The 26,756-nt window shown below is 30.5% G+C and overlaps 3 protein-coding genes across 9 annotated transcripts in view; 2 read left to right on the forward strand and 1 right to left on the reverse strand.

Annotated features, from left to right (window-relative positions):
* The first annotated feature begins 7,906 nt into the window (after positions 1 to 7,906).
* LOC129921199 (calcium uptake protein 1 homolog, mitochondrial-like) lies at positions 7,907 to 18,917 on the forward strand. Of its 3 annotated transcripts, none has more exons than XM_056002928.1 (9): positions 7,907 to 8,028; positions 8,109 to 8,398; positions 8,472 to 8,667; positions 8,846 to 9,008; positions 11,960 to 11,997; positions 12,846 to 12,960; positions 17,675 to 17,835; positions 18,135 to 18,594; positions 18,657 to 18,917. In XM_056002928.1, exons 2-9 carry the CDS (start codon positions 8,148 to 8,150, stop codon positions 18,809 to 18,811), a joined length of 1,539 nt encoding a protein of 512 aa, XP_055858903.1. In that variant the 5' UTR covers positions 7,907 to 8,028; positions 8,109 to 8,147; the 3' UTR covers positions 18,812 to 18,917. The 3 variants fall into 3 exon arrangements, with proteins under 3 accessions (XP_055858903.1, XP_055858905.1, XP_055858906.1); XM_056002930.1 differs by lacking the exon at positions 8,846 to 9,008 and adding an exon at positions 11,675 to 11,837; XM_056002931.1 differs by having other exon boundaries at positions 7,915 to 8,028; positions 8,147 to 8,398.
* Positions 14,923 to 17,417, reverse strand: LOC129921201 (carbohydrate sulfotransferase 11). The gene is made up of 5 exons (XM_056002932.1): positions 17,290 to 17,417; positions 16,462 to 16,824; positions 16,064 to 16,403; positions 15,475 to 16,012; positions 14,923 to 15,410 (listed from the first exon to the last, which is right to left on the reverse strand). Exons 2-5 carry the CDS (start codon positions 16,612 to 16,614, stop codon positions 15,164 to 15,166), a joined length of 1,278 nt encoding a protein of 425 aa, XP_055858907.1. The 5' UTR covers positions 16,615 to 16,824; positions 17,290 to 17,417; the 3' UTR covers positions 14,923 to 15,163.
* A 2,944-nt stretch (positions 18,918 to 21,861) lies between the features above and the next one.
* LOC129907721 (1-phosphatidylinositol 4,5-bisphosphate phosphodiesterase classes I and II) overlaps positions 21,862 to 26,756 on the forward strand; it is a 62,296-nt gene continuing 57,401 nt past the window's right edge. For 4 of the 5 annotated variants that reach the window (XM_055984062.1, XM_055984065.1, XM_055984066.1 and 1 more), the window contains exon 1: positions 22,168 to 22,405. The gene's annotated coding sequence lies outside the window, so the exon portion shown is untranslated. The other variant, XM_055984064.1, reaches the window with a different exon arrangement.

Here is a 26,756-nt window from a genome sequence, read left to right on the forward strand (position 1 = left end):
TTTGCAACATAAAAACTAGTAATTTTAATGATTTAAAACATAAAAAGAATATCAATTTTAATGATTTGAAACCAGAGATGGCAGAGTAGATTACGTCAGGTAATCTACTCGGTTAACTACGCGTAGTTAATCGAATAAACTACTCGCTTGATTTGTTTCATGTACTACCTACATTTGCTACGTGCAATAACTACATAAAAAACGTTATATTTCAAAAATATTTAAAAAAAATAGCTGTGTTTTCGTGAGAATTTGGTTTCGTAAAGTAAAACCTTTTCAAAGAAACCACCCCAAGTCCATCTGGTTTCAAATATTCTATTCAAATTTACACTATCACAGCTATGTATTTCGATTTGAATAAGACTTTGACAATTTGGTGGTAAAATTGGCATTTCAAACTACATTTTGACGTCTAGCGCTACGTCTGCTACATTTAATTACGTTAACTACATTAAACTACGTTAACTACCTCATTTATGTAGTAGACGTAACAAATGTAGGAAATCAAAAAAAATCCAATTTTTGCCATCTCTGTTTGAAACATAAAGATTTGATTAAAAGCAATAATTTGCAGCCCTTAAATTGAATAGAGACTTGTTGTGAGAACTAATTTAACAAAAAACTATTACGATAAGTCATAGCATGATTGCAATATTTGTACAAGGTGAGCCAACCACGGGCGCCATTTAATATTTCGTAAAGACTATTTACGGACAGAAAACTTTCTTGGAAATGTAATCTTCGGATTTCTTGTAGAATTGGGCATACAGCAATGAAGTGGTAAATATTTTCAGACTCTCTCCTGTTACATAGATCACAAGTTTGCTGAAGATCGACTCTATGTGGCATGAAATTCAAATTTAATAATTCAACTCTAGCTCTGAATATGGTGCTTATAACTTTTGACGAAAATTTTGTGTTGAAATAGCATTCAATGGTTAACATTTGGTGGTTAAGGTTGCGGTAAATAAATCTGGAAGGTGATGAGGACGCTCTTGTTAAAAACTGGTCGTATATTTTGTCATCTTCTTTAGCTATGACCCTTGCGAACATATTTTGCCAGTCGTTAACGTTATTTTCCGATAAAGATAAATCGATATCATGAGATAACGCCAGCTGTTGCCAATTTCTGAAAGGATAAGCATTTGTTTGCAATAGCCTAGTTAACACTGCCCTATGTAAACTATTTTCACTTCTCTTCATTACTTTTATCAAAAATACAGAATGAGCTTTCAGATTTTGCAAATAAATGGGTGGCAAACCTGATTCCACATGAATTGCGTAGGTAGGAGTAGCGTTTGGTAGACGGAATAAACGCTTGAAAAAGTACCTCTGTACAGTTTCGAAATCTTCAAAGGGGTCTACTCCAAATGCCTGCACCCCATAGCACATACAAGTGTTGACTGTGGCATTGAATACATTATACTTTGAGGACAGATCAATGTTTTGGTTTGCGAAGAATTTTGGCCACATTATGTTGAGTGCCAGCTTTGCTTCTCTACTTTTTTCTTTCACATGATTTCGAAAGTTTAAGTTGCTAGACAACAGTACGCCAAGGTACTTGAACTCAGGAACTACTTCTAACGACTGGTTATTGAGTCTCCAAGTCTCCACTCTTCTACTCCTTCGGTTCTCGAAAACCATAACTTTTGTTTTCAAGACGTTGATATGTAGATCCCATGTCTCACAGAAAGCCTGAAGTTTGTTTATTTGCAGTTGCAGAGTTGAAGGATTCTCAGCCAGCAACACCAAGTCATCAGCATAAAGGAGAACCTTTATTAGCTGACCAGCGAAGCTAACGCCACCCGGAAGAATTTCAGAAATGGAGTCTATGTATAGTGCGAAGAGTATAGGGCTTAAAATGCAACCCTGAGGAACACCTGCAGAAGTTGGGAACCATTCAGACAGCTTGGAGCCATCCCACACGGTTGCACTAGAGGAAGATAATAATTTCGCATATACTACCAAGAACTTTCTGGATATTCCAAGCGACGCCAGTTTGTAGATCAAAGCTTGCCTGTTGACTGTGTCAAAGGCTGCTTTGAAGTCTACAAAACAAACATATAACTTTTTATTAATTTCAATATATTTTCTGGCTATGCTAGTTAGTGCGAAAATGTGGTCAATTGTTGAAAACCCGGAACGAAACCCTGCTTGAAAAATGCTGAGACGATTAAAATTTTCTATCCACGTAGAAAGCCTAACATAAAGAGTTGTGGCAAAGATCTTTCTGAGAGAATTTAGAATGGAGATTCCCCTATAATTTTCTGCTTGGGAAGCATCGCCTTTTTTAAATATTGCAAAAATAAGCGATTTGTTAAAACCAGAAGGAACGCAAGCATTATTATATATCTTGTTGAAATAATCCACAATATAATTTTTCAGTTGTACTGTTCCGTTTTTAAAGAATTCGACTGGAATGCCATCACAACCCGGGGCCTTATTGTTTTTCATAACCAGCAGAACTGAATCAAGCTCTTCACAAGAAATCGGACAGTCTAGTTCAGATACAACTTCATTTTGTAGCGCAAAGCTAAAAGTATGAAGATTCTCCTCCGCTAACAATAGAGTTTTAAAATGAGCAGCTAGAGCCTCAGCTTCGAGAGAAATCTTCATACTTCTACTTTGCCCACCTAACTCTCTTACATTATTCCAAAATTCTTTGGAATTTTTGGAGTGCTGAAAGTTCATTGCAAGATTTTTTAGATAAAGCCTTTTTTTCTCGTGACATAATTGTTTGAATTCTTTGTTTGAGTGTAAGTAGGTACATATTTTTAAACGCAACCGAGTTAGTTCTTCTAAAAAGTTTCAAGTACTTGAATGAGAGCTTACGAAGTTTAACACAGTCTTTATCAAACCATTTATTTTTAAAATTGAGCGTAGAGCTAGTGCTTGTAGATACAGCTGAAGCGTAAATTACTCTAGTAATGCTTTCCTCAATTTGTTCAACATTGCTCTCATCTTGAAGAGGGAGAAGATTGCAATGCTGATTCAAAAGAGATTTGTACCGAGAAGCTTTATTTTCAAACCATCTGAGTTTACGAGGGATATCTACGTTCGTCTGCTGTATGTTCTCGTGGAAGCGTATTTTGACAAATAGTGGCAAGTGAGCTGAAAAACTAGACAAGTGCACCTGGAAGTCTTCAACTGAGTTACACCACTCTCCAGATATTGCACAATAGTCGATTACTGATTGCCCTTGACCGCTGATAAAAGTAAGTTCGCCATATTTGTCACCGCTTGTTACCCCATTTAATACAAACAACCCAAAATCTTCTAGCAATTCCGTTAAAAGTCTACCATTTCTGTTAAGGGTTTCATCCTTTGAATTTCTCACCTCATCAAAAATCATCAAATCATGTAATATATGAGCCGGAGAGTTCTGAAATTCACCAATTCGCGCGTTAAGATCACCGACAATCATTACATTTTCCAACGAAGAATTGTTTAAGAAATTGCGTAAATTTTCAAAATCATTCAACCAGCTATTGCAATTAAGGTACACCGGAAAAATATTGAATTGACGTTGGTTGGTAGAAATTTTAACAACAAGCCTATTTTCAACAAGTTTACAATGAACGAAATGATTAATTTTAGTTTTGATGCCACATAACATGCCTCCGCTAGCTCTCCCATGCACATTGGATCTAACTGCTGGAATAAAAGTTAATTTATAATCTTTTATCATCTTTTCTATTATTATTAGGGTTCGTTAATTCACGCCTTGGTGGCGCTGTCATCGGTTGAGAGATAAGTGGTGTTTGTCGATCATCAACCGGGTCTATCTTCACTCCATCGCTGCAGTCAAAATATTCTTGTGAACTGTCACCAAACATATGTTGTTCATATATGTCATCTCAGCTGCAGTTTTGACAATAAGGCCACGCGCAAATTTGTAAATAAAAGTGTGGTTGTTGATTTGCATTTTGTCACCTTTGATAATAATTTTTGCCTGAGCGTTTAATTGTGATAATTTGTTTTTAATTTCAAATAGAGCTCGTCTTTTTTGTCGATACATTTGAGTTTGTTCGCGAAATATACTTATGCCAGTTCCTTTTAGTTGGCTATTTACTGACATTATTTCGTCTACGATATCCGACGATTCTAGCTCTAAGAAAACAGTTCCCCTTTGAGTGTGTGTGTTTTGGATTACCCGTGATTTCTTTAAGTGAATATTTTCACCTTCTTTTAACTTGAGAAGCCCCCTGCAAGTTTGTGTTGCTAACTGAACTGCGTCGGTTTCTCTGTCTAGAGGAAGGTGTACCACCATACAGTTTTCGTGAGCCTTACGTGAAATTATTTCGATTTGAGACTCCAAAAGATCACAACGTTCCGTCATAACAGATAGTTTTTTATTCAGATGTGAGTTTTCCGTTCTTAGTGCATCCATCTCCAAGGATAAGGATGCAACATCAAGTTTAGTGGCTAAATCTTTAATTTGTTCGTAGATTGATTCGTTGAGAAGTTTTTTGAAATCATCAATTGACATGTTTCCGATTGCCAATTTGTTCGCAAAAAAATTGGAGTTGTGTTTCTTAGTGGTGTTATTTAGTTCCGGTGAAGTTTCTGTTATATTTCTTTTATTGCCGTTCATAGAGGATTCCCGCAATGCAAAAATTTTATTTTGCATCGATTTAAAACTTAAAATACTTTTTTAACTTGTTTAAGTAGATGATTTTTTTGTTGCAAAGTATTCAAGTGGTGCCAAGAATCATTTAACGAACAATTTTTGAATTTAAATTTGAAATTTGGGCAAAAAACTAATAACTTTGTGAGGAGCTTAAATTTTAACACACTTCCACAACTGACAGTTGAAATGTCAATTTCAATTTCAAAAATGTATAAAAGTTTCCAAACTTGAAGTTAGAACTGAAGATATAACAATTTAAAAGCAACAAAACAGGGCTTTTCAGAGAAAAATAACAAAGAAAAATAAACACTTTTCTCGACTGTTGTTTGTTATTTTTCTCTGAAAACCTCTGTATTTTTGCATTCAAATTGTAATATCTTTCGTTCTAAATTCATCTTTGGAAACTTTTATACATTTTTGAAATCTGCAATAACACGGCAAGTTTTCAAAATAATAAACCAGTGTCACACCATACAAATTTTTTTCAGGGTGTTGCTCTGAATTAAAAGTGAGAAATTGAGTTTTCATAAAACATGGAACTGTTAATTAATTTGTAACAAAATGGCTTATGAAATAAAAAATATTTTGATTAATTAATTATTTCTTATTATTAGGCAATGTTTTAGTGAAAGAATTGTAAAAAACAAAAATCAATTATGAGCGGAGGAAGCAAAATACTGTTGCAAAGTCGGGATTTTTCGAAATTTCAGAAAAACTGCATTAAATCGAAAACCGTAAGGATTTGGGATGAACAAGTTACCAAATTCTGAGAGCCCTTAAGTTGGCCTATCAGCATATTTCGTTTGATCCATTACTTTTGGGACACCCTGTATATTGGGCCGAACAAATTGGCATTTATATTTCTAGTTTATTCAAATTAGGTTAAACGAAAAGGGTATTAATCTAGGAATGAATGTAAAAGCTTAAAAGTTTTATTTTGTCACTGTTTTTAAGACCCAACCGGAAGGTACTTTTTAATGATATTTTCCGGAAAGACGAACTGACAGGACCTAAGGTTGTTATATGCATACAACTAGGCTAATTTAGGTCCTACATTTATACCTACCTAAGTTAACGCTGTAATGTTTTAAGATTACTTATTTTTTTTTTTTCTTCTAAAACACTTTTCACTTATATATTTTTAAAGATTGATGTCAAAAAGAACATTTGTGCCAAATTTCCAAATTAAAATTATGTTTTTTTAAGCCTTAACTACATCAAAACACAAAGTCAGAAAAGTACAAAAAAGTAAACACGATGTTTTTTCTTGTTCCCCCTAGTAACTTATTTGTATATCTCTCTTTCATTTTTAAAAAGTATTCGAGTCAAAAAGCTTGAACATGACCAAGCTTTCAATTTTCACAAAGTTTCAAAAACAAATACACTCAAACAATATTTTATATCCTTTCCGTAAGGTCGCTCTGCGATCACAAAGTTCCTGTCATTTTCGAAGAAAAGCTCTTTTGACAAATAAACATTTTTTTCAAATACAGTCGATTCCCTCTAAGTCGAACTTCATCCAGGTCAAATTTCCGTCTAAATCGAACTTTTTCACCATTTTTAATGAAACCGCCTGTAGCAAAAAGATTGAATAGATGCCTCTTACTCGAATTTCTTATAAACTCGAACCAATTTTCGTGTCCTGTGAAAATTCGGCTTAGATAGAGTCGACTGTATTTTGTTTACTTTTTCAATTTTTTTTTTATTTGAAATTTAAAACTTCAAAAAACAAAAGAGCTTTTTTAGTTATTTTTTTCCAATAGATGTCAGGTAGATATACATGTGATTTCTATATTTTGAGCTTTGTTTACTTTTTTGTACTTTTTCGACTTTGTGTTTTGATGTAGTTCAGGCTTTAATAAGAACTTAGCAAACTAAAGCAGTATAACTAAAACGGGCACTTTTTGCAAATAGTCAAAAAGTAAAAATTTTCAAAGCATTTTTTGATAGTTTTACCAACAGAAAAATTTAAAATTATGATGCAGAAAGCTTAGACTTTTTAAAATTTCCCACTTTTTGAAAAAAGTGGCTATTGTAGTTAAGGCTAAAAGCTTTCTACATAATCGATTTCATAACAAATCGCACGGTTAGCGTACGAATAGTTTCGACACGTATTTTTTTTTTAAACTAAACAATTATTTGAAAGTCGAAAAAATTGATAAATTAAATTAAAAAAAAAAATAAAATAAATATAGACCGAGATGAGCCCACAGCAAATTTTGGGAGTGAAGGTATAACCAAAATGTGAGTATGCAGTTTTATAGCCTTATGCGTTCTAATAACGAATTCGAAAGTCTGGCAGCTTTAAATAGCGGCTTTATATGATTTTCGGGGTGTTAAAAAACGCGAGTTTTCCAATTAATGTGAGTAGGCTAAGTAAGCAAAAATTCACATTCTTATAATAAGGAATGATGCTCTGTCATTTCCCCTAAGCCTCAATACTTTAATCTCGGTGATACGACAAATTGTAATCAAGATATAAGCTGTTTTAACTTACCATATCAGCTCTCTTCTTGGAGAGTTTTGAATTCAAAATAACAAACAAAATATTAAATAGAAAAGTCTCCAAAACAAAGACGCTTATATCTTGAGTTCTATTAACCGCATCGCCAAGATTGATGTCTTCACACATTTTTCAACCCCCTGAAAACAATATTTATAAAGCCATTTAAAGCTGCCAGACTTTTGAATTCGTTATTAGAACGCATAAGGCTATAAAACTGCATACTCACATTTTGGTTATACCTCCACTCCCAAAATTTGCTGTGGACTTTTAGACTAATAGGTTATACAAAAGAAGACTTAGGGCCATTTGCTGAATCGAAACTTAAATAATTTATGTTGAACATAAACTCTTATGAACTAATTTTTCCTCTGCCTAAACTGTCACATAAGGATTTATGTAGAATTTAAATGCTTAAGTTTCGATTCGGCAAACACGTCTTAAAAACTTATTTAACATTTATCAGGCAGACGGTATCATAGCCATGTCCTTATATCTATTCTAAGAATAGTTATTAGAATGTAAAAATTTTATATTGTAATAAGGAATTTTATCAATCCATCAGTCGTAACTACAAATGCAAATACAAATTTTTACTACAATATTAAAAAGAAAAATGCATTGAAAGTCCAAACTTAATGCACTTTTCAATTAAATTTGAAAGTTTTTATACTCAGCCATTAAACTGATATTTAAAAATAACGGTCGATTCTCATTTCTTTTTCCTAAAAAGCTGCAACAAAACAGCTTTCCTACTTTTGACGTTTCCATTTTTCTGAGCGCACCCTAATACAAATGTCAAATATAACAGCTGATTTGCAAATGTCATCGTAAAAGAAACCTGACAAAGTGAAAAAGCAAAAATAGCTGTGAAATAATTTTGAAGTCGAAAAACGTAAATTAAATTATTTAATTTATAACAATTATTATTCTAAAATACAACTAAATCCAAATTTAAAAAATAATGTTTTTCAGTTAAAAAGCCTGTAAGAACATTCTTTTTTCCATTAAAGAATGTCTGTTCTGCGACAATGTGGTGCTGCTGTTGGCAGACACCTAATCGGTGCAAGTCGTCTGGCTCCAGGAACAACGACGACATTCTTGCACAACAACAACCAACAATCAATTGTATCTTACATTGATCGTCCCAATACAAGAGGACACAAAAAATTCGGTCACGAAAAAGAAATCACTCCTTCATTGACCAAGTATTTTCATTTGATTATTGGAACGCTATTTGTTATTTGCGTCACTGATTTTACAAAGTAAGTTTCTTTGTCCTTTTTGTAAATAATATTTAGAAAATTCAATTAAAATAATATTCATTCAATTTGTCAGAGTAAAGAAATGGTTTATGCCTAAAGTTGATGCTGATGCTGGCCAAAAAGATCCACAAAAGGATCGCCAAGAAAAACTTGGTCAAGGAACAAAAGATGACGAAAGCGACTCAGAAGAGTCCGAAGACGAAAATCAATTAGATGCTGGAGGAAAGAAAAAATCCAAAAAGGAAAAAGTCGGTTTTCGTGACCGAAAGGTATTTTGTTAAACTTGACCTATTTCTTTAAATAAAATGAATTCATTTTTTGCCTTTTGCATCGGGGCCTTTATTTTATATACTTTTGCTTTTCTTTTCTATGTTCTTTAGATTTATTATAATTTTACTTATGTTTTCACTTTTTGGTTCTTTTATGTTTTCAATTAATTTAAACAAGATAATGGAATATGAAAACCGAATTCGTCAATTTTCAACACCAGATAAGATTTTTCGATATTTTGCGACTGTAAGGCTGCCAATGAATGGCGGTGGAACTGAAATATTTATGACTCCTGATGATTTTTTGAGAGCCATTTATCCGGGGCTGAAACAACCAGATGGTAAAATTTTATGACTTATTGGGGAACAACCTTAATGCTTTTTTTAATTCAATTAACAAAGCTAATAGCAGTAGAACAAAATCACTAGCAAAGTACCTAGTTTAACAATGGTGATTGGGCATCTTTTTTAAATTTTTATCTACTAAGATGCAAATTTAATGCTTTTTAATTCATAGATTTTAAAACAAGTCCTCTGCTCATTTAGGTTTATATTTAATTTCGTTTTGCATTTAAAATTGCAGAATTATCCGCCCTCTGTTGATGTTAAATTCGGGTGCGTCCCACCAAGAGAGATCTCTGAGGGCTCAGAGATTTTTTTAGTGAGACAAAATCTCAGCTCACTTTTTTTTGGAGATTTCTGAGACGAAAATGTTTTGGATTCATTTCTCAGTTTTCTTTCGCTCCCTTTTTTTCTTATTGGTGCTAAAAAAATAAAAATTTAATGAAAATTTGAAGAATATCTATGTTATTATTTGAGCTTGCTTCACGAAATAATTAATTTCAAAGTATGTTTTTTTTACAATTGAATATTTTTGAATAAATGTTGCAGTTGTGTGAATTTGCAGTTGAAGTATTGCATTTGAAAAAAAATTGGATTCATGTGAGAAACTTTTCGCACCAAATTATTTTGCTCTCTTTCAAAATGACATTGAGCACTCAGAGATTTTTTCTTTGTATTTCTGCGAAACTATCGAACAAACTTCCCAAAACTACGAAATAAACTTACAAATGATTTGCTTGTAAACAGGATTGCAAATTCTGCATTTATTAACAATGTAAAACAAACAAATAATGTAATACATACAAGAACAAAAAAGAGAAATTAAAAGCACAAAGAAAAGAGTCTATCGAGCCCACATGTTATTTGCATTACACTATTTTTGCATAGAATTTCAAGCGTTGGTTTTGCTTTTTAATAATTTTAAATATTTCAAAATTCAAAAAATTCGAATTTTTGAAAAGGACGTTTAAAATCGTCAATACAATACTAAATCTAATTAATATACATAATTAATTTAAAAATTCTTATTTCCATTAAACAGAATGTTATTGCAAATTAAAAATATTTTGCATTTAAATAAAATTTTATACGTATCGTGTTACAGCTTATGTAAGCTTTAATAGGTACTAACAAAACGGTAATTCTTTTTTTTAATAATGTAAAACAACTTTAAAAAGTATTGAACTAAGTAGTTACACTCACCTCTAAATGCACGTTCAGCTTTAGCAAATAAAAATTATCGAAAGTACGAGTATAGGCAAAAAGTTTCTTTAAACTGTATTATTAGAATGCAGTTATAGTATAACTTTAAATAGAAAATTAGGTCAAGTAGCCAATTTTTTAAATCGTCAAAAACTACATTTTAAAAACTTTATTTACAATAAACAAAACTGCTTATAAATTTTGGTTTGGTTGGCCTGTTGTACACCTCAAATTGCATAAGTTCAGAAAAACAATCTGCCAAACGTAATGTTTGTTCTTTGAATTCTTTTACCAGTCAATTGATAATTTTAAATAGAAAAAGATGAAGAAATTATGTACATAGGTTATGTTGAAAATTAAAACTATGTACATACATAAATAATAGTTATTTTGGTATTGATCCTTTTGAAAAAATGCATAAAAAAGTGCGGTACTATTTCGATTTGTTGAAAACATTAAGCAGGTTAAACGATTGTTCACAATATCAATTCTTTAAACAACCATAGCAATTTAAGTTATAATGGCCCTTATTGCGAGTGTCTTTTAACTTTCGATCGAATCGATAAACATCTATTTTTTTATTGTGCTTTTTCGATAAAGATATTTGCTATTGTGAATAATTAGATTTGAATCGATATCAAAATTGTAAACGAAAAAGATCGATAGATAGAACAAAAAAAATCGTTCACAATAGAAATTCTCAATTCCAAAATTTATTGTGAAGAGTGTTCAAAATAACAATAAATAAAACTTTAATGGAACTAAACAAATAATTCTTTTGTAAATTATTTAAGTGATGGTTTTACCCAGAGAGAATCATTTCGATAATCAAAAACGATGATAAAAACAAAGACTGTCAACTATCACTTAACTGAATTCCACCACTTCTATCCGATTCAGATATCTTTCCAATCAATTTCTTTAATTCAAAAAATCTTACTTTTGAAGTTGAGTTTAGTTTTTGAAAGTTAATTTCTATTGGTGTTGAACACCATTTAAGTTTAAATGAAATAGGTAGCAGAATAATGCTTAATAAAAATTGATATTTTTGGGAATGCTGAATGCACTCCTGTGCTTTGTCAAGTTGCTTTTCTATGACTAGACTTTAAATTCGCGTTATGAACACATTTTACGGTGTTGCATTTCGTTTCATTTGTGTCTGTACATAGTGATTGTGTGATTTATTCAATGAGACACAGAATGTATGTATAAACATTTAATTATTCGAGATTGTTATAAAGTAAGTACACAATTCCCCCAAGGCATTTCATTTAAATATCGTAAATAACCTATCTCAATATTTTGTTACGATTATCATTTATCTAGTTTTAAATTTCTGTTAACGTTTCTTAAAAAACATTTATTTTATTCATTTGTTTTGTTTAACATGCAAATCATTATGTTTTAAATTTGACTATGAATATGTTGTTATTGGATTGTTTCTAAATATTACATCTCACAGATAATCGAGTACGAAAATCGTATTCGGCAATTCTCAACGCCAGACAAAGTATTTCGTTACTTTGCTACAATCCAAGTTCCAACCGTAGATGATCGTTATGAAGTATTTATGACTCCAAGTGATTTTCTAACGAGTATGACACCAGGCATTAAACAACCAGAGGGTAGGAAGCTTGCATAAATAGTTTTAAATATCCTATTTTTCTATACTAACACAATTTGTTTTTTATTTATAATTTAATATTAATTTATTTTCTAAATAAATGTTTGTCTTTTTTATTCGTAGGCCTTGGCTTGGATCAATACCGTCGCTATGACCCTAAGGTGAGTTCAAAGCAAAGGTGTGTGTATATGACAAACAACTTTTAGGACTTTCTAGTTTTAACAATGCAATTACACCAATCCGTTAATTTCTCAGGAAAATTAAAAAAAAAAAACATCTTGTACAAAGCCGTTCACATGCCCAACTAATTTTTAATATTCTTATTTTGTTTTGTTTTTCCATAAAGTTTTGCTAGCGCAATATTGCAATTACCTGATATTTCTTCTAACACCTTTCCTCTCTTTTTTTCATCTCTAAATATGTCTTTTCAGGTTTCTGGCGAGGTACAAATTAGTTTGCATTTCAAATATTAAAGTTTTCTTAGGTTTTCAATAAAAAAAAAAAAAAAACAAATATTTGTTTAGAGCATTTGAAGTCTAAAAACCTTCTTGCATGTTTTATTTGAAGAAGAGAAATAATATAAGTCTGTTGCATGAGTTTGATTGATTGATCTTCTTTCTCCTCCTCTTTGGGACGATCAATGTCCTCACGGCTTTTTTAGGAATCTAATTTTTTCCACATAAAAATTATAACCTTTTACCCTGCGATATTTTTTATCTATGTATCTAACCTATATATTATAATCTGAATGTTTTAAAATATATTTTGGTTTAAAAATATAACTTTCCCTATACAAAATTAGTATCTAACTATATCAATCACTAAAAACAAGTTGTCTAATAGTAATGAAATGCCCTTGAAAGATGATTATGACCTTAGCTTTCTGTTATGTAATTTACTGATTATGGTTTGGTCAATGCACAATAGTATTAGTATTTAAATATTTTTTCTTTTCTAAATAACAGGAATTCAGAATTAAATGTATTTCTGTTGTTTTTTGTTTTCACAGTCGGTTACAGAACGTTTGGACTTGAATCTTGAAAAAGACAGTATTTTCTTCAAGCTGGGATCTTTTGGTTTGATAACATTTTCGGACTATATATTTCTTTTAACTGTTTTGTCAAGTAAGTATAAAGTATTCTTATAAGTTTGTCTAACGATAATATGTTGGGAAACAAATGGCATCTGAGACAATATTGTTTAGGGGTCTCACGGTTTTGAAACGAACCCCGAAAACTAGAAGCGAATCATTTGAAAACCATATTTCGACCCACAAACAAAGTGCGCAGCGTAATGAATGTGCGCGATCCCTCTGGATCGTTGTAGAAAATTTCCTGGGTCGGAATATTGTTGTCCGTGCGGTCCATATGAGACATCTCACTTTTGCAACTTTACTCGTATCGCTGGGTAAGAGTTATTTGTTCAACACGAAAAATTTGTTGTTGTATGTTCTTCTCCAATCAACATAAATGCAGACGAAACCAAAAATCGCCCAAAAGTATTTTTCTCTTGAAACAATCCAAATGGTTTTTTTTAATAGGCCTTCGTAAAACTCACAAAACCCTTAATGACATCAAGCTGTGTTGGTCCCATTATGTCAATATCGTCGGTGTTGACGTAAGGGTTTTGTATTATTCTTTCACGAGTCCCACTCTTTTTCTCGAAAGAGTACCTGTAAATGTCGCCCACTTTTGGCCTTATTCCGTCTGCTTGATTGAAGTAAATGGGCTTATTGGAATATCATTGACTAAATGTCTTGTCGGTAATTTTTCCTGAACGTGCCCATTGACTCAAAGTAAAGTAGCTGCAGTACTTTTATGCTGATCTTTGTTTAAAAGTATTACTAAAGTCTATATAGTCTATTGAACGACTCGATCAAAAGTTTTAATGTACGCGAATAGTTCATAAACTTTACTAAAAAGATGTTCCCCAAAAATTCATTCTTGAGTTCAATTCCGGATTCATGGACGGTATCGATAAAATAAGCATGCACACACTCTAATAGTTTGAATTTCAAATCGTGACGATCACTTTAAATACATTTTTATTGATTTTTAGAGTAAAATGGTTTTGTTCGCTAAAGTAATAAAGTAAAAAAAAAATTATTTCTTTATTCATATTGACCGGTGTGGTAATATGGTCCTTTTCAATGTAAATATATCCTCCATAATCTAGCAGAATACAAACACTCATATAATATTTTATCAGCATATGGCTGAATGTGTGTTATCAGGAGCAATCGTAGATATTTGATTAATTCCAGATGTCCTTGATTTTTAAAACCTATCATTGTAAAATATTTAATTCTTTCAGTCTTATGAAAGATTAATTCATGAATATAATCTGAGCAACGAATTAATCAACGAAAATTTTCATCTTCCTAAGTTTAGGTCTTCTTATTTTAGATCACATAAAAACACACATATTCATACTTTTAAACATCAAATATATTTTTATTATTAAAAAAATTCAAACTACTATCTTACATTTGCATTCTAAGCTATAAATATTTTATACATGTTTTATTTTTTTTTATATTTTTTGTTTATAATTTTTAATATTTTATAATTTTATAGAATGATTATATAAAAAATTATATATAAATATTCTTATTTCTCTTTCGTCTGAATGGACCTTTTTAATTTTAAGACATATACGAGCGCAGATTGTCTAAAAGGACAATAATATAGCCTTTACACCTACAGTAAATTTTTATTAAAAAATAGTTGTCATTTTTTTTTTTAATTTGGAGCAAAAAATAAAAGAATATATTTAATAGTTAAAATAAAAAACTATATCAAATAAATAAGGAAATTATCACAATTTAATTATGCGGCAGATTTTTTTTTTGTTTAAAAATATTTTTGCTCTTAAACTTAAAAACTGTCCTAAACAGAATTATAAAGCGTGTTTGTTTTTTTTTTAGTTTAAATATTAAGACGGTAAAATTTTTAACAGAATACTAGAAGTGCTAAAAAACACTTTCGGTGAGAAGACACATTATCATTTTTTTTTTCTTACAGTTCGTCATAAAATAACGAATAAAAATTATTGCTAAATTATAATTATACACTTAATTGGAATTTTTTTTAAATAATTTGGCAACGTATTTGTTTTTTTTTTCTTTGTTTAAAGTTTAAATTATGTACAACAGGTTAGTAATAATATTTTTTTGAGTAGGTACCTGATCAAGGTCATAGAGATTGAATAATGATGTGAAACCAATGCCTTTTTTTTCTTTTGTTGTTGTATAAATGAAGTTAATTTCTAGCTGTAAAATTCGTACGGGTTCTGTTTGTTTTTGTGTGAGATTTTTGGTTTTTCTGTTTAGATTTTAATCAAATGATCAAAGTGGTCCGTAAAAGTTGTAGAGGATTTTGTATTGGTCTGTGAGGTTTGTGAGACTGTTGACAGATTTGTTGTAAAAAGTTCCGGAGAATATGGTGGTGTAGTGGTAGATGGTGGTTGGACAATTTCATAATACTTGGTCATATCATAGCCGAAAAGTTCAAAATCTAAGCGATATATTTCGAGAACTGCATCCAAAGTGTATCGATCAATTTGGGAGAAATACCTAAAAACAAAAATTAGTTTTGAAAAGTCAAAATAAAATTTGAACAAGTATGACCCCCTCGTACCTTTGAATAAGATTCCCAGTATTATGAGCTGATTGGTTTGATATTTTTCTCATCTTACTCTTTGGTAGTTTCCCCAAAAGTAATGGTTCCAATCCAGCCTGTCTGATAATATATTCACTGTCTCTTTGGAAAGTCTCCACCTTGGCAATAAGTGTAAAATTGATAGTGCACGGGGTGCAAAAACTGTAAATAGGTGCCCAATGCTCATCAAATTGCTTGCCGATCTTATTATTGTGTACAATGAAATGTAGAAATTCTTTAAAAGTTGGTCCTGAATTATGTCGCTTGAGCTTGGCTCCTTTTCTAAATTGCCTAATAATCTGCTTCCCCAGCACTTTGTAGTATTTATTTCGACAGCCTTCTAATTTATCCCGGTAAGCGGATAATAGTCTTTCAAATGGTTCACGCACAGTGAGAAATGATAAAGAAGATGCAAGTGATTCGAAGAGCTCAAACAGTTCGGGTCGAGGAAAACGATTTCGGGCTAATTCAAGTGGAGACATTTTTGTTCGTTGGAGATATTTGATATCGTAGCCACCTAGAAATATTTTATTGTATTATCAAAGAAGTTCTTTGATAAAGGACTTACCTAATATATTGAAGTAGTACATCCATGTGCTGCTAGCGGCCTTGAAAATATTGCACCAGACTAAATTGTGACCTGGAGAGACAAAAAACTCCCACGGTTTCGGTGGGTACGTAGACACAATATTCCGTTTTTTACATATTTCGTTAAGGTGGGTTTTTCGACTGGTCAGATTTCTTTCGGTAGCAGTGTGAATTTCTTCGGAATACTCGTAAACTGGGTTGAGGGTCGTTGGGATTTTGGTGGTCTTGATGTTGTAGTCTGCTGCTGCATCATATGGTTCTACTTGTACTTTTACTTGGTGTCGACGACGATTTCTTATTATTTCAGGTTTCGGTTTTATCTTAAGATAAACAATTTTTTGTATTTATTACTTTAAAGGCTTATTAATATGAACTTACTTCTGGCTTGTTGAGAGACTTATCCTTATTCATTTCAAAAGCATTTAAAGATTCTCGAAACAGAAAAGTAATATAGAAAATCGCCAATAATAAGAGCAAAGTAAATTTGAAATAAACATTGACACGTCGCCTTGAGCATATTCGCTTAAGCATGATGCTCAACGTTTTGTTTTAGCTGCTGTAGCTGATGAAGGTGATGAAACTGCTGCTGTAATTCTGACTTGATAATAAGTAGTTCACCTTCTAACCTCGCTGCTGAATCTTTTTTTACAATTGAGCTTGTTTTGTTCATAAATTTTCTTCGTTTTCTCATTATTTCTACTGGCACTTTTTTCGTCCTTTCTGCCAATTCATGTCACTTTGCTGAAATGTATATAATAGAAAAAAAAACGAAGCTGTCACATTAAGCGGCGCAATTTTCACTTGAAACAATAGACAACAGAAAAAAAAAAATAACAAACCACCGCCCAAGAGTAAGAGATGCATTGAAACAATTAAAACTGATTTTTAGCAAAACTATTGTCGGTTGGGAGGACAAAAAAAAAAAAAAAAAATTGAATGAAAACAAAGAAAGAAACTAGTGCACACAGCACCTTGTTGAATGTCTAATGTCCTTTTGGAAAACCCCCAATGTATGACGACAGCAGTGTGGGTTAAGGGTGTGGGTGGTTTTTTTCTTTCTTTCTTGTTGTGTTTTTTAAACTTTTGCACTTGGAAACACAGATTTTTCGAGACTACTTTGCACTTAATCCTCAAATTCAACTAATTAATTAATTTCATCACAAATAATCTTGTGAAATTAGGAAAAATGATAAAAATTCAACTAACCAAAAGCAGCTAAAAAATGTATCCACAGTTTTCTTCTTCAGTAGCTCCACGAACAGAAAAAAATGTGGATATGACACTGGAGACCAAGCAACCAAGAAGGGAGAACGAATGCAACTATCGGCAAGAAATAACGATAGCACCCACCCTGGGCTGGGATGTTAAAAGTTATTCTTTATATTTTTTTTGAGAGTGAAAGTTTACTGACACTGACATGCGCCGGGACTCCAATTTTTTTTCATTTGATAATGTTTACTGCCTTTGGGCTACGCACTTTTGAGAGCTTTGAACTTTAACTAAGAGTCTTTTATACATCTAAAGTGTGGAAAACCACCTGATTGCACCTCGAATGTGTTTTATTTTCTTTTTTCTTCATATATGTTTTCAGCTTCCAGGCGCCATTTTGAGATAGCTTTCAGGATGTTTGATTTAAATGGTGACGGTGATGTGGACTCTGAGGAATTTGAAAAAGTGGCTACACTAGTACGTCAGCAGACTAGTATTGGAAACAGACATCGAGATCATGCTCACACTGGAAGTACATTCAAGGTAAACACTTCAAAGCTATGCATAGTCTTTTTTTAGTGTCAATTAATCGGTGTTTGTATTTTTTCTAATGTATATTTGTTTTCTCCTTGTTGTGTACTAAGAAATCCGAGGTACTCTGTCCTTTCTGAACTTTTGCACTTGTTTCCTTTCACATTTTTTTTTCTGTTTGCATACACTGTCAAACACTTACACATATTCACTGGTGCTGATATTTATAATTATGTTGCACGACACACTTAACACCTTTTTGACCAGGTTCTAGATCAACATTGTTAAGTTTTATATATATGCTTTTGTAGGGTGTCAATTCAGCTTTGACTACATATTTCTTTGGACCGAATATGGATAAAAAACTGACAATTGAAAAGTTCTTGGACTTTCAAAGACAACTACAGCGAGAAATGCTGTCATTGGAATTTGAAAGGAAGAATCCTGACGAGAATGGGATGATAAGTGAAGCGGATTTCGCCGAGTTGATGATAGCTTATGCTGGATATTCCCAGAAAAAGAAACAAAAGAAGGTAAAGAGGGTGAAACGCCGATTCCGTGAGCATGGTAAGGGTATATCCAAGTCGGATTATTTGGATTTCTTTCATTTTCTAAATAATATCAACGACGTGGATACTGCATTGACATTTTATCACATTGCTGGGGCATCGATTGATCAAGCAACTTTGAAACATGTTGCCAAGACTGTTGCTATGGTGAATCTATCTGATCATGTTATTGATGTTGTTTTTACAATTTTTGATGAAAATAGTAAGTTTAAGACGACAAAAAGACAGTAAAAAGTTAATTTATGATTTTTTTTTAATTTTTAGTGGACGGACAATTGAGTAACAAAGAATTTGTGTCAGTAATGAAAAATCGTATCTTAAGAGGATTGGAGAAACCTAAAGATACTGGATTTGTGAAACTAATGCATTCGATTTTAAAATGTGCCAATGAATCTAAACCGGTTCTTCTTGATATTTAAGTGTAGTACGGTCTAGCCTTAAAAATTATTAAATATTTCTAAACTTCTTGTGTAATTTTTTTTCTTATTTATTATAAATAAAAATCATAAATCTTTAAACATAAAAGTGTTTTTTTTTTTTAGATTATGTAGCATTTTTTAATTTTAGCATATTGATAATGCCTAAATCTTAAGACTTCAAAACTACACAGTAATTCAATTAATAGAACTAAAAAAAGTTTCCTCTTCAAAAAAAAAAGAAAACATATTCACCCATATTGTTAGTTTCACATGAATAAGATTTCACCAAAAAGGCAGGTCCATATTTGTTGTTTAGACAGATCCAAATTTAAACAAATCGTATTAATTACTAAGTATTATATATATTAAAGCTAAAACTTGAAAATATGCAATTTTTTTAAAAGCATGTCATTTTATAACATTTGTGAAATAAATTAATTTTGCGAAGAGTTTTTCTTTTCAATTTTCCACAAATAGCTAAATTTGGATGCAAGGTCCTTAATTTCACTTTTTCCCAATTTTGAATCTCGGGTGTAAAGAAGTTCAAGTTCGAATGTATGTATACCTAATATTCATCCATATTGTTAGCTTCACATGAATAAGATTTATCCGGAAAAATTTAATATTTTTAAAAATTGTCATTTCCACGTGAACAACATATTTTGAATTCCCAACGAAATGTTATTTACAGTTCGAAAACTACACGGAGAAAACAGACCACATAGAATTAAGCGGATCGCACCTTAATTTAAGCGGATTTCTGCATGGTTTTTTGCTAAAATGACTTTCACCTTAAATTTAGGTGACATCACCTTAAATTAAGGTAACAAGTCACATTAATTTCTTGAATGCGCAAGTTAAAAAAAAAAAAAACTGGCAACCACCGGAGATCGAACCTACAACTGTTGGGTTACTAGGCCAGTGCCTTACCACTGTGCTACCTCACTGTTGGAAATACGTATGATAAACTGCAAGTAAAGCTAAAGTGTGACTATAATTTAAAAATTTTTATTTTTGGTAGGTGTTTTTTAAGATGAACATTCACATTAAAATAAGATGAAGTTCACATTAAATTTAACTGAGTTTAAGTGGAATATTATTATTTATGCGGATATCACCTTATTTTAAGGTGGTAAAATTTAATTTGCGCATCATCTTATTTTGAGGTGACACTTTTTTCTCCGTGTACCCTTCTACTTCAATGTCTTGTTCAAAAATGGCTTACTATTTTGAATAAAGAAAATAATGACAAACAAAGTAGTACGAAACAAAAACAATATTTTTTGAATCGTTATTAACGGCCCTTGCCATAGAACCTTTTTATTAATGTCTGAATTTCTCGTAAACGACATGACCGATTTTAATGAAAATTCTATTTTTTCTAATGATTTTTAGTTTAAAAAAAAAGTAAAAAATCTTTTCTTGAGAAATCAAGTTTTTTTTTAAATTGAAATGAATTTTACTGAAACTTTGTCTACATTAATAATTTCTATTTTATTATTATTATTATTTTTTTTTTGATATTTTTTATATAAAACAAAAAATTATTTTAACAAATCGGCTCTGACGATTTTCAAAAAAAATTCTTTGTTGCACAAAAAATCAAATGGCATATCAAGTCCAAACCATTTAAAGAGATGTTTTGTAATTTTAAACTAAATTTTATATTATTTCTTAAGTTCTAACCTGTTTAAATACCTTCAAATTGTGTTGTTTCTTTTTTGAAAATAAACCGTTCTAGTTTCTTTTTTTTAATAGGTAAGTATAAAAAAAACATTCGAATTTATATAAAAATCATATTATTGAAAGATTAATTTAAACGGTCACTGTGGCGTATGCGCAACATTTTCTTAAACAATTTTTATCAGTGATTTCCTCCTGAAAAAATAATTTTTTTCAATATTATGGAGAGGATTTCAACACAAAATATTAGCTATTTCTTATGCCTACCTTTAACTACGCTGGCTGCTAGTATTGATATCATGGTATACGATTTTATCTTTCATCTTAAATAATACCATAGAAAAACCAAGTCGTATACTTGTATAACCAGACGATTATCTGCCTTTCAAAACAATGCCAAATTAAATTTATTTAAAGTCCATCGATAGAAATAAGATTATAAATAACTTCTATAAAATATTCCTCTAAAACTTCGCTCGTTTTAAACACTTAACAAAGTACAAAAAAATATAATACACATGACAAAATTTACACCCATCTGGAACGCATGCCATCGGAACAGCCGTTCTGCGCATGCTGTCATCTAAAGAAATCGCTGTCACACATTCAATAGGAACAAGAGAAAGGTAAAGAGCACCAAAACAAACCGAAAGCGATACATTTTTTCTTCAGTATTGTTCGATTCAATTAAAATGATTAGTGGATCCAATACAAATTGAAAAGAAGAATTAATAATGCTACCACACACTTATTTGTTTTTTCTATCATTAGTGATATTTGGATCAATACTTCTTCTGCTCATTTACTATGTAAGTAAAACCTTCCGGTTTTCGAGTTGTTCCTTAAATAGTAATCAATAGCAACATTTTTATCCACTTTTTATTTCAGGTTCTTACATTAGCTGACTTGGAATGTGATTTCTTGAATGCCCAGGAGTGTTGTGCCCGTTTGAATTTTTGGGTTATTCCCAAATTTGGAGTTCATTTGATTCTCTTTATTTTGCTACTTTTGGGGGGACATTGGTGGCTAGTTGTTCTCAATGCTCCTATGGTTATTTGGCTCGGATATGAGCTTAACAAACAGCCTCGAGATAGTCTTGGTGTCTATGACCCAGTAGATATTCATAGTCGTGGTCTGTTGAAGGTGCATTTGAGGAACTGCATGATCTACTTGGCATACTATTTTATTATGTTCTTTATAATGCTTTACTAGTAAGTTTAGTTTTGGGATCATTTGATGGGTTTATTTGATAAAAAATTAATCAATTTAATGAAATGTTTTTATTTGTAGTCTCATATCTTCATTGCTTGAGGGAGATCCTATCAGAAGACACGAAGAGGGAGAAATTGTGACTGAATATTAATTTTTATCTCGTGAATCTTCTTTAATTTATTCATCGTATTCACAAACAAATTGTATTCATTATTTTATTATTTGAGAGAAGAGACAGACGTGTAGGAGAAGGAATCAAAATCAACCTGCCAAAGAAAAGCGCACACATTTTCGTTTAAGTTATACCTATTTGTTAAATGAATTTAAAATCACCCAGTAATTAGTTTAAGTGCCAAATACATCATTCTACTTTATATATTTTTTGTTTATTTTTTTTTTTGAAATTCTCAGAATCATGGAGAGAACTGTATATCTATTCAATAAAATAAATAAATGTTTGTTAAAAAATGAAAAAAAAAAAATAATCAAATCATTTTGCTAAATCGCAGTTGAATTTCAGGTTGCAAGCATTAATTAATTCTAAGATTTTTGGATTTGAAACAAGAAAATCTATTAACCAGCTGCAATAATACAATCAATTTCCATCAGAAGAAGAGAATAGAGATGAAGTACGGCAACAATTCTTCCTTAACTCTGAAAATAATTGGAAAAACATTATTATTGGACTCAAAAGATTAAGTGAGTACATTTTTTTCATTCTTAAAAAACTTTAATTTGATTTGTTTAACAAAGTTTAGAGAACCTATACATTATAATTATAAAAATGAAGTAGTAATAAATCAATGTATCATAGTTATTTTATTGGACTCAAATATATGTATGTAAACTCTAATTCTATCCATTTATTGAATCTGCAAGTACATCAACATAATATGTACATTAACGTTATATAGATATTCGTAAACTAATTAACATAAGTCGAAGTACCCTAGCGTTCTAAAAATATTCCAGTTTTTTTTTTGGAAAATAAATCAACCTTTAGAAATGATAATTTTTTTAAAGATAATTTGAAACTGATAAATGCATTTGCCTTGAGACGTTCTGACTTCTACATTCATATTGGGAATTCTTGAATTTTAAAAAGCTTACAAAAGAAATGTATTTTTAAATGTTTTATTGTGTTAAATAGGTACTTCTAAAATTAGAAACAAATCGTATCTGTTAAAATCGCACATTAAGAGGTGAAGACCCTGAAACATTCCTTTCCGCACTTGGCAGCATACAATCTAGCTTGTAGTTCTTGATAAAGAAGAATGAACATTTGGAAATCAAAACATTGAGAATAACTATCTTTTATAAGCCCACTTAATTAATCTACAGAAAAAGTGTAGACAAAGTTTTTTATTGTGACTAAGTTCGAGATTCACATTCAAAAACAATGGACTCGGCCACGATGTTAATTATAGCCTTTCAAAATCAAGGCGGACATTTTCAATATTCTTTTAACTGCGAGCTTTAAATAAAAATTAAGACAACATTTTTTCCTGTAGCAAGTAATTTTTTTTTTGTAAAATATACCTAGCTTGAAAAATTAATATATGAGCAATCTGTCACAATTTTAAATGGATAATATCTCTCTTTAAAATTAAGATCTTTACGAAGTTCCTAAAATTTGAGAATAGAAATAAGCATGAATCGAGGTATAACAAATTACGAGTTTTTTTTTTAATCGCGGCTAAGTGATATCAACTTTGTTTTTAATGACTTCTTCTTATTAAAAAAAAACTTTATCGCTCATGTTATTTAATATTGGGTTTCAACTTTGATCAATTTATTAATTGATATGTAATTGGCAATCGTCATACAAAATAATATAATTATGCATTAAGATTTTCCAATAAAAAAAAGTTACGTATACGCCACAGTAACCCTCAAAGACTATAGATTCGAAATTTTATATGTGCACGAATAAAAATTCTGTCGTTATTTTTAAGACAACCTTTGGTATTTCAATACAAAAAAAAAATAGATTTCAATACTGCGATTTTATTACACAGTTTTAAACAAAACTTTAAAATGTAATCAAAAGTATTTAAATATAAATAATTTGTCTTTTAAGTTTGTGTTTTAACATCTGGAAGTAATTCTCAGATGGCTTCACAACATTTTTTTGCCGCAGCGTCACCGCACTTGTGTGTGCTTTTAGTAGAATCATAAAACGTCAAAAAACACATGTGTGCACCGCGCCTATTATTTAAAAGAAAACAAATTTTCTTACTCCATTTTTAAGTTGACTGAAAAGATAAAGAAAAAATCCGATTTTGTGCGCTATTCCCCTACTATTTGTTTATTAGGACACCTTCTATGTACTAATTTAGAAAACCGACCTACACTTTTAGAGCAAAATCTCTCTTGATTAAAAAAAAAAAACATGTACAAAATAATAAATATTTTTTCCTATGAATTCAAATAAAAAAACAAATTCACCTTTTACTAGGGTCAAAGAGAACAACCCTTCAAATCATTTCATCTGTTAGAAGCAAAATTATATTATATTTTGTCCATGCTGCTTGACTGTTCAATACCACACAATATGACTCAACACTCAATCTCTTGCCTCTCGTTAGAAAGGTAAACTCAAAGTTTTCTCTATGAAAACAATTTAAAAATTGAGCTCAAAGCTTTTTTTCTAATCTCTTCATCATAAATTTGTTGACTCTTGAAATGTTGTTTCCAAGAAAAAAAATAATAAAAGTATACAGAATTATTAATTTTTTTTGTATCCAAATCAAAATACAAAACATCAACGTAAAAGCTCATTCATTTAATAAAGTTTTTTTGTTTATTTTTATTTAAATTTATTATTTATTTTATTTGAATTCAAATAAGATGCATTCAGGGAAATGTGACTTGAATGGTTATCATTTTTGGTTGATAAAATTAATTTTGTCTCTATTGTTTTGTAACCGTTTAGTTGCTTTTATAGTTTTCACTTTAACTGTAGCAGATTCCTAAAATTGAAAAATATTTCGACAAAGTAAACTATACATAGAAATAGATGTTATTTCAAAGAAAAAAGATGCCTCCTCTCTGTTCTTATTTGAATTTATAGAATAAAGAGAAATAAAAAAATACCGAATATTTGTATCGTCACGTACATATGAATAATGAATCATTTTATAGTTACAACAAATATGATTCTCTAGATCCGCTTAGATTGTAAACAAACAAAAAAATTATAGAATAAAAAAATTCTCGTTAGAACTATCGGCATGTATGTACTTTATAGTTCTTCATCTTGTTTTAATCATCATCTTGTTCCAAATGGTATAGTTAAATTAATATGAATTCGTTTGTGATAAAGGAATCTTGTTTTAAGGAAATAATTCTAAAGTTTTTTTTCTGAAAAAAGCAAAAACTTTGCGATGCATTTTAAATATATTGATTTATATTTTTTGAGAAAATTTGCCATCCCAATTAAACTAGGGTAATCCACTTGAGATCGATAGATTTACTTCTTTAACGACCAAACGAAGCCACTTTGCCAATGAAAAGCACTCAAATATATGTTTATAATTGAATCGTTTTTTTTTTTTCAAAACATGATAAGTCCATTTTGAATATTTTTTGTTAAACCTACAAAAAAGTTAATATTATTAATTGTTATGAATTCAAATCTTTATCAGTAGATACTTTTATATATAACGATAATATTTACATTTAAAGTATAGCTCAAACTTGTTAAATAAAAAAAATATGTTGTGAGAAACTTTTCTTTAGCAAATGGACTTATCATGTTTTGAAAATAAATGATTCAATAAAAAAAAAATATTCCACATACGCCCCAGTGACCGATTTATTTTAATATTTAAAATAAAAGAAAATATCGTTTGATTTTGAATAATGGAACCATTTTTTAGCGTCTTAGTTTATATACATGTATTTTAGACTTTTACATTACGGGTTAGATCAGTTCAAAATGGGTATACATATGTAACGTTTTTTAGAGAGCCTCTAGAGAAGTTTTTGGAATTAATTTTGTTTAACGACCAAGTTTTTTGATTTTTCACAAACAGAACGATTCCTACCACTTTGTAAAAACAATGGATGTGCAAATTTTTAGACATTATAAACTTGTATGCTTATGTAAAAAATAAAATTTTACGCAGAAAATTTAAAAATATATGCAAGCAAAAAAAAGGTATTGGGCTGTCTCGGGACTTGAACCCTAGAACTCTGCAACGTTTGAACCACCTGTCTCAAGTTCGACTTGGGTTCATATGACTTGAACTTTAAAAAAAATCCAACATTGCTAACAGGCTCAGAAGTAACGTAAGGATGAGTCACTCGTTTTCGTAGATTTAGAAAGAATTCATCGATTTATAAGACGAAAGGGCTTTTTAGCGAAAAATCATTAATCAAATTTAAAAAAAAGCTACTCACATTTTTTAAAAATAATTTTTAGTAAAATGGTACGTGCTAGAATTTTTTGAAAACAGATTTAGATTCAGGAAAGTCAAATTTTTCATAATATCAAACAAATATTTGCAAGAGAAAAAAAAGTTAAATATTGTAGACCAGTGTTATTGGAAATTTTATTTTATTTTTTAATTTTAAATGCCATAATAGACCAATTTTGCCAAAAATAAGCCCTTTACCTAGTTTTTTTTTTTTTTTAATTTTCCATTGTCTGAGACAAACAGTATCAAACTTTTTTTTTTAAATAAATTAAAATTTAAAACTATTAAACTATGTACGTTCTTAAGTAATCGGTATTACTTTTAATATCGTTGTTAGAATTCAGTGACAGGAGATAGATTGAAACATGACATAGAACTGACATTTACAACATTTCAATCTATATTCCTGCTATGATTATTAATAATCCAAACAAACCTTGAATGCTGATTTATTTTCATTGACAAACGTGACGTCATTTAAATTTTTAATATATTTAAAACTATTCTTGAGTTTAGAAACAATCAATACCTATTTTATAACCTAAAATAGACTTCCGATAATGATGGTATATGCGCAGCATCGATAGAAGACAGATGAGAAACAAAAAATTTATTCTGGTCACACCAGC

The sequence above is a fragment of the Episyrphus balteatus genome, chromosome 1, assembly GCF_945859705.1.
Source record: "Episyrphus balteatus chromosome 1, idEpiBalt1.1, whole genome shotgun sequence".
NCBI lineage: Eukaryota > Metazoa > Arthropoda > Insecta > Diptera > Syrphidae > Episyrphus > Episyrphus balteatus.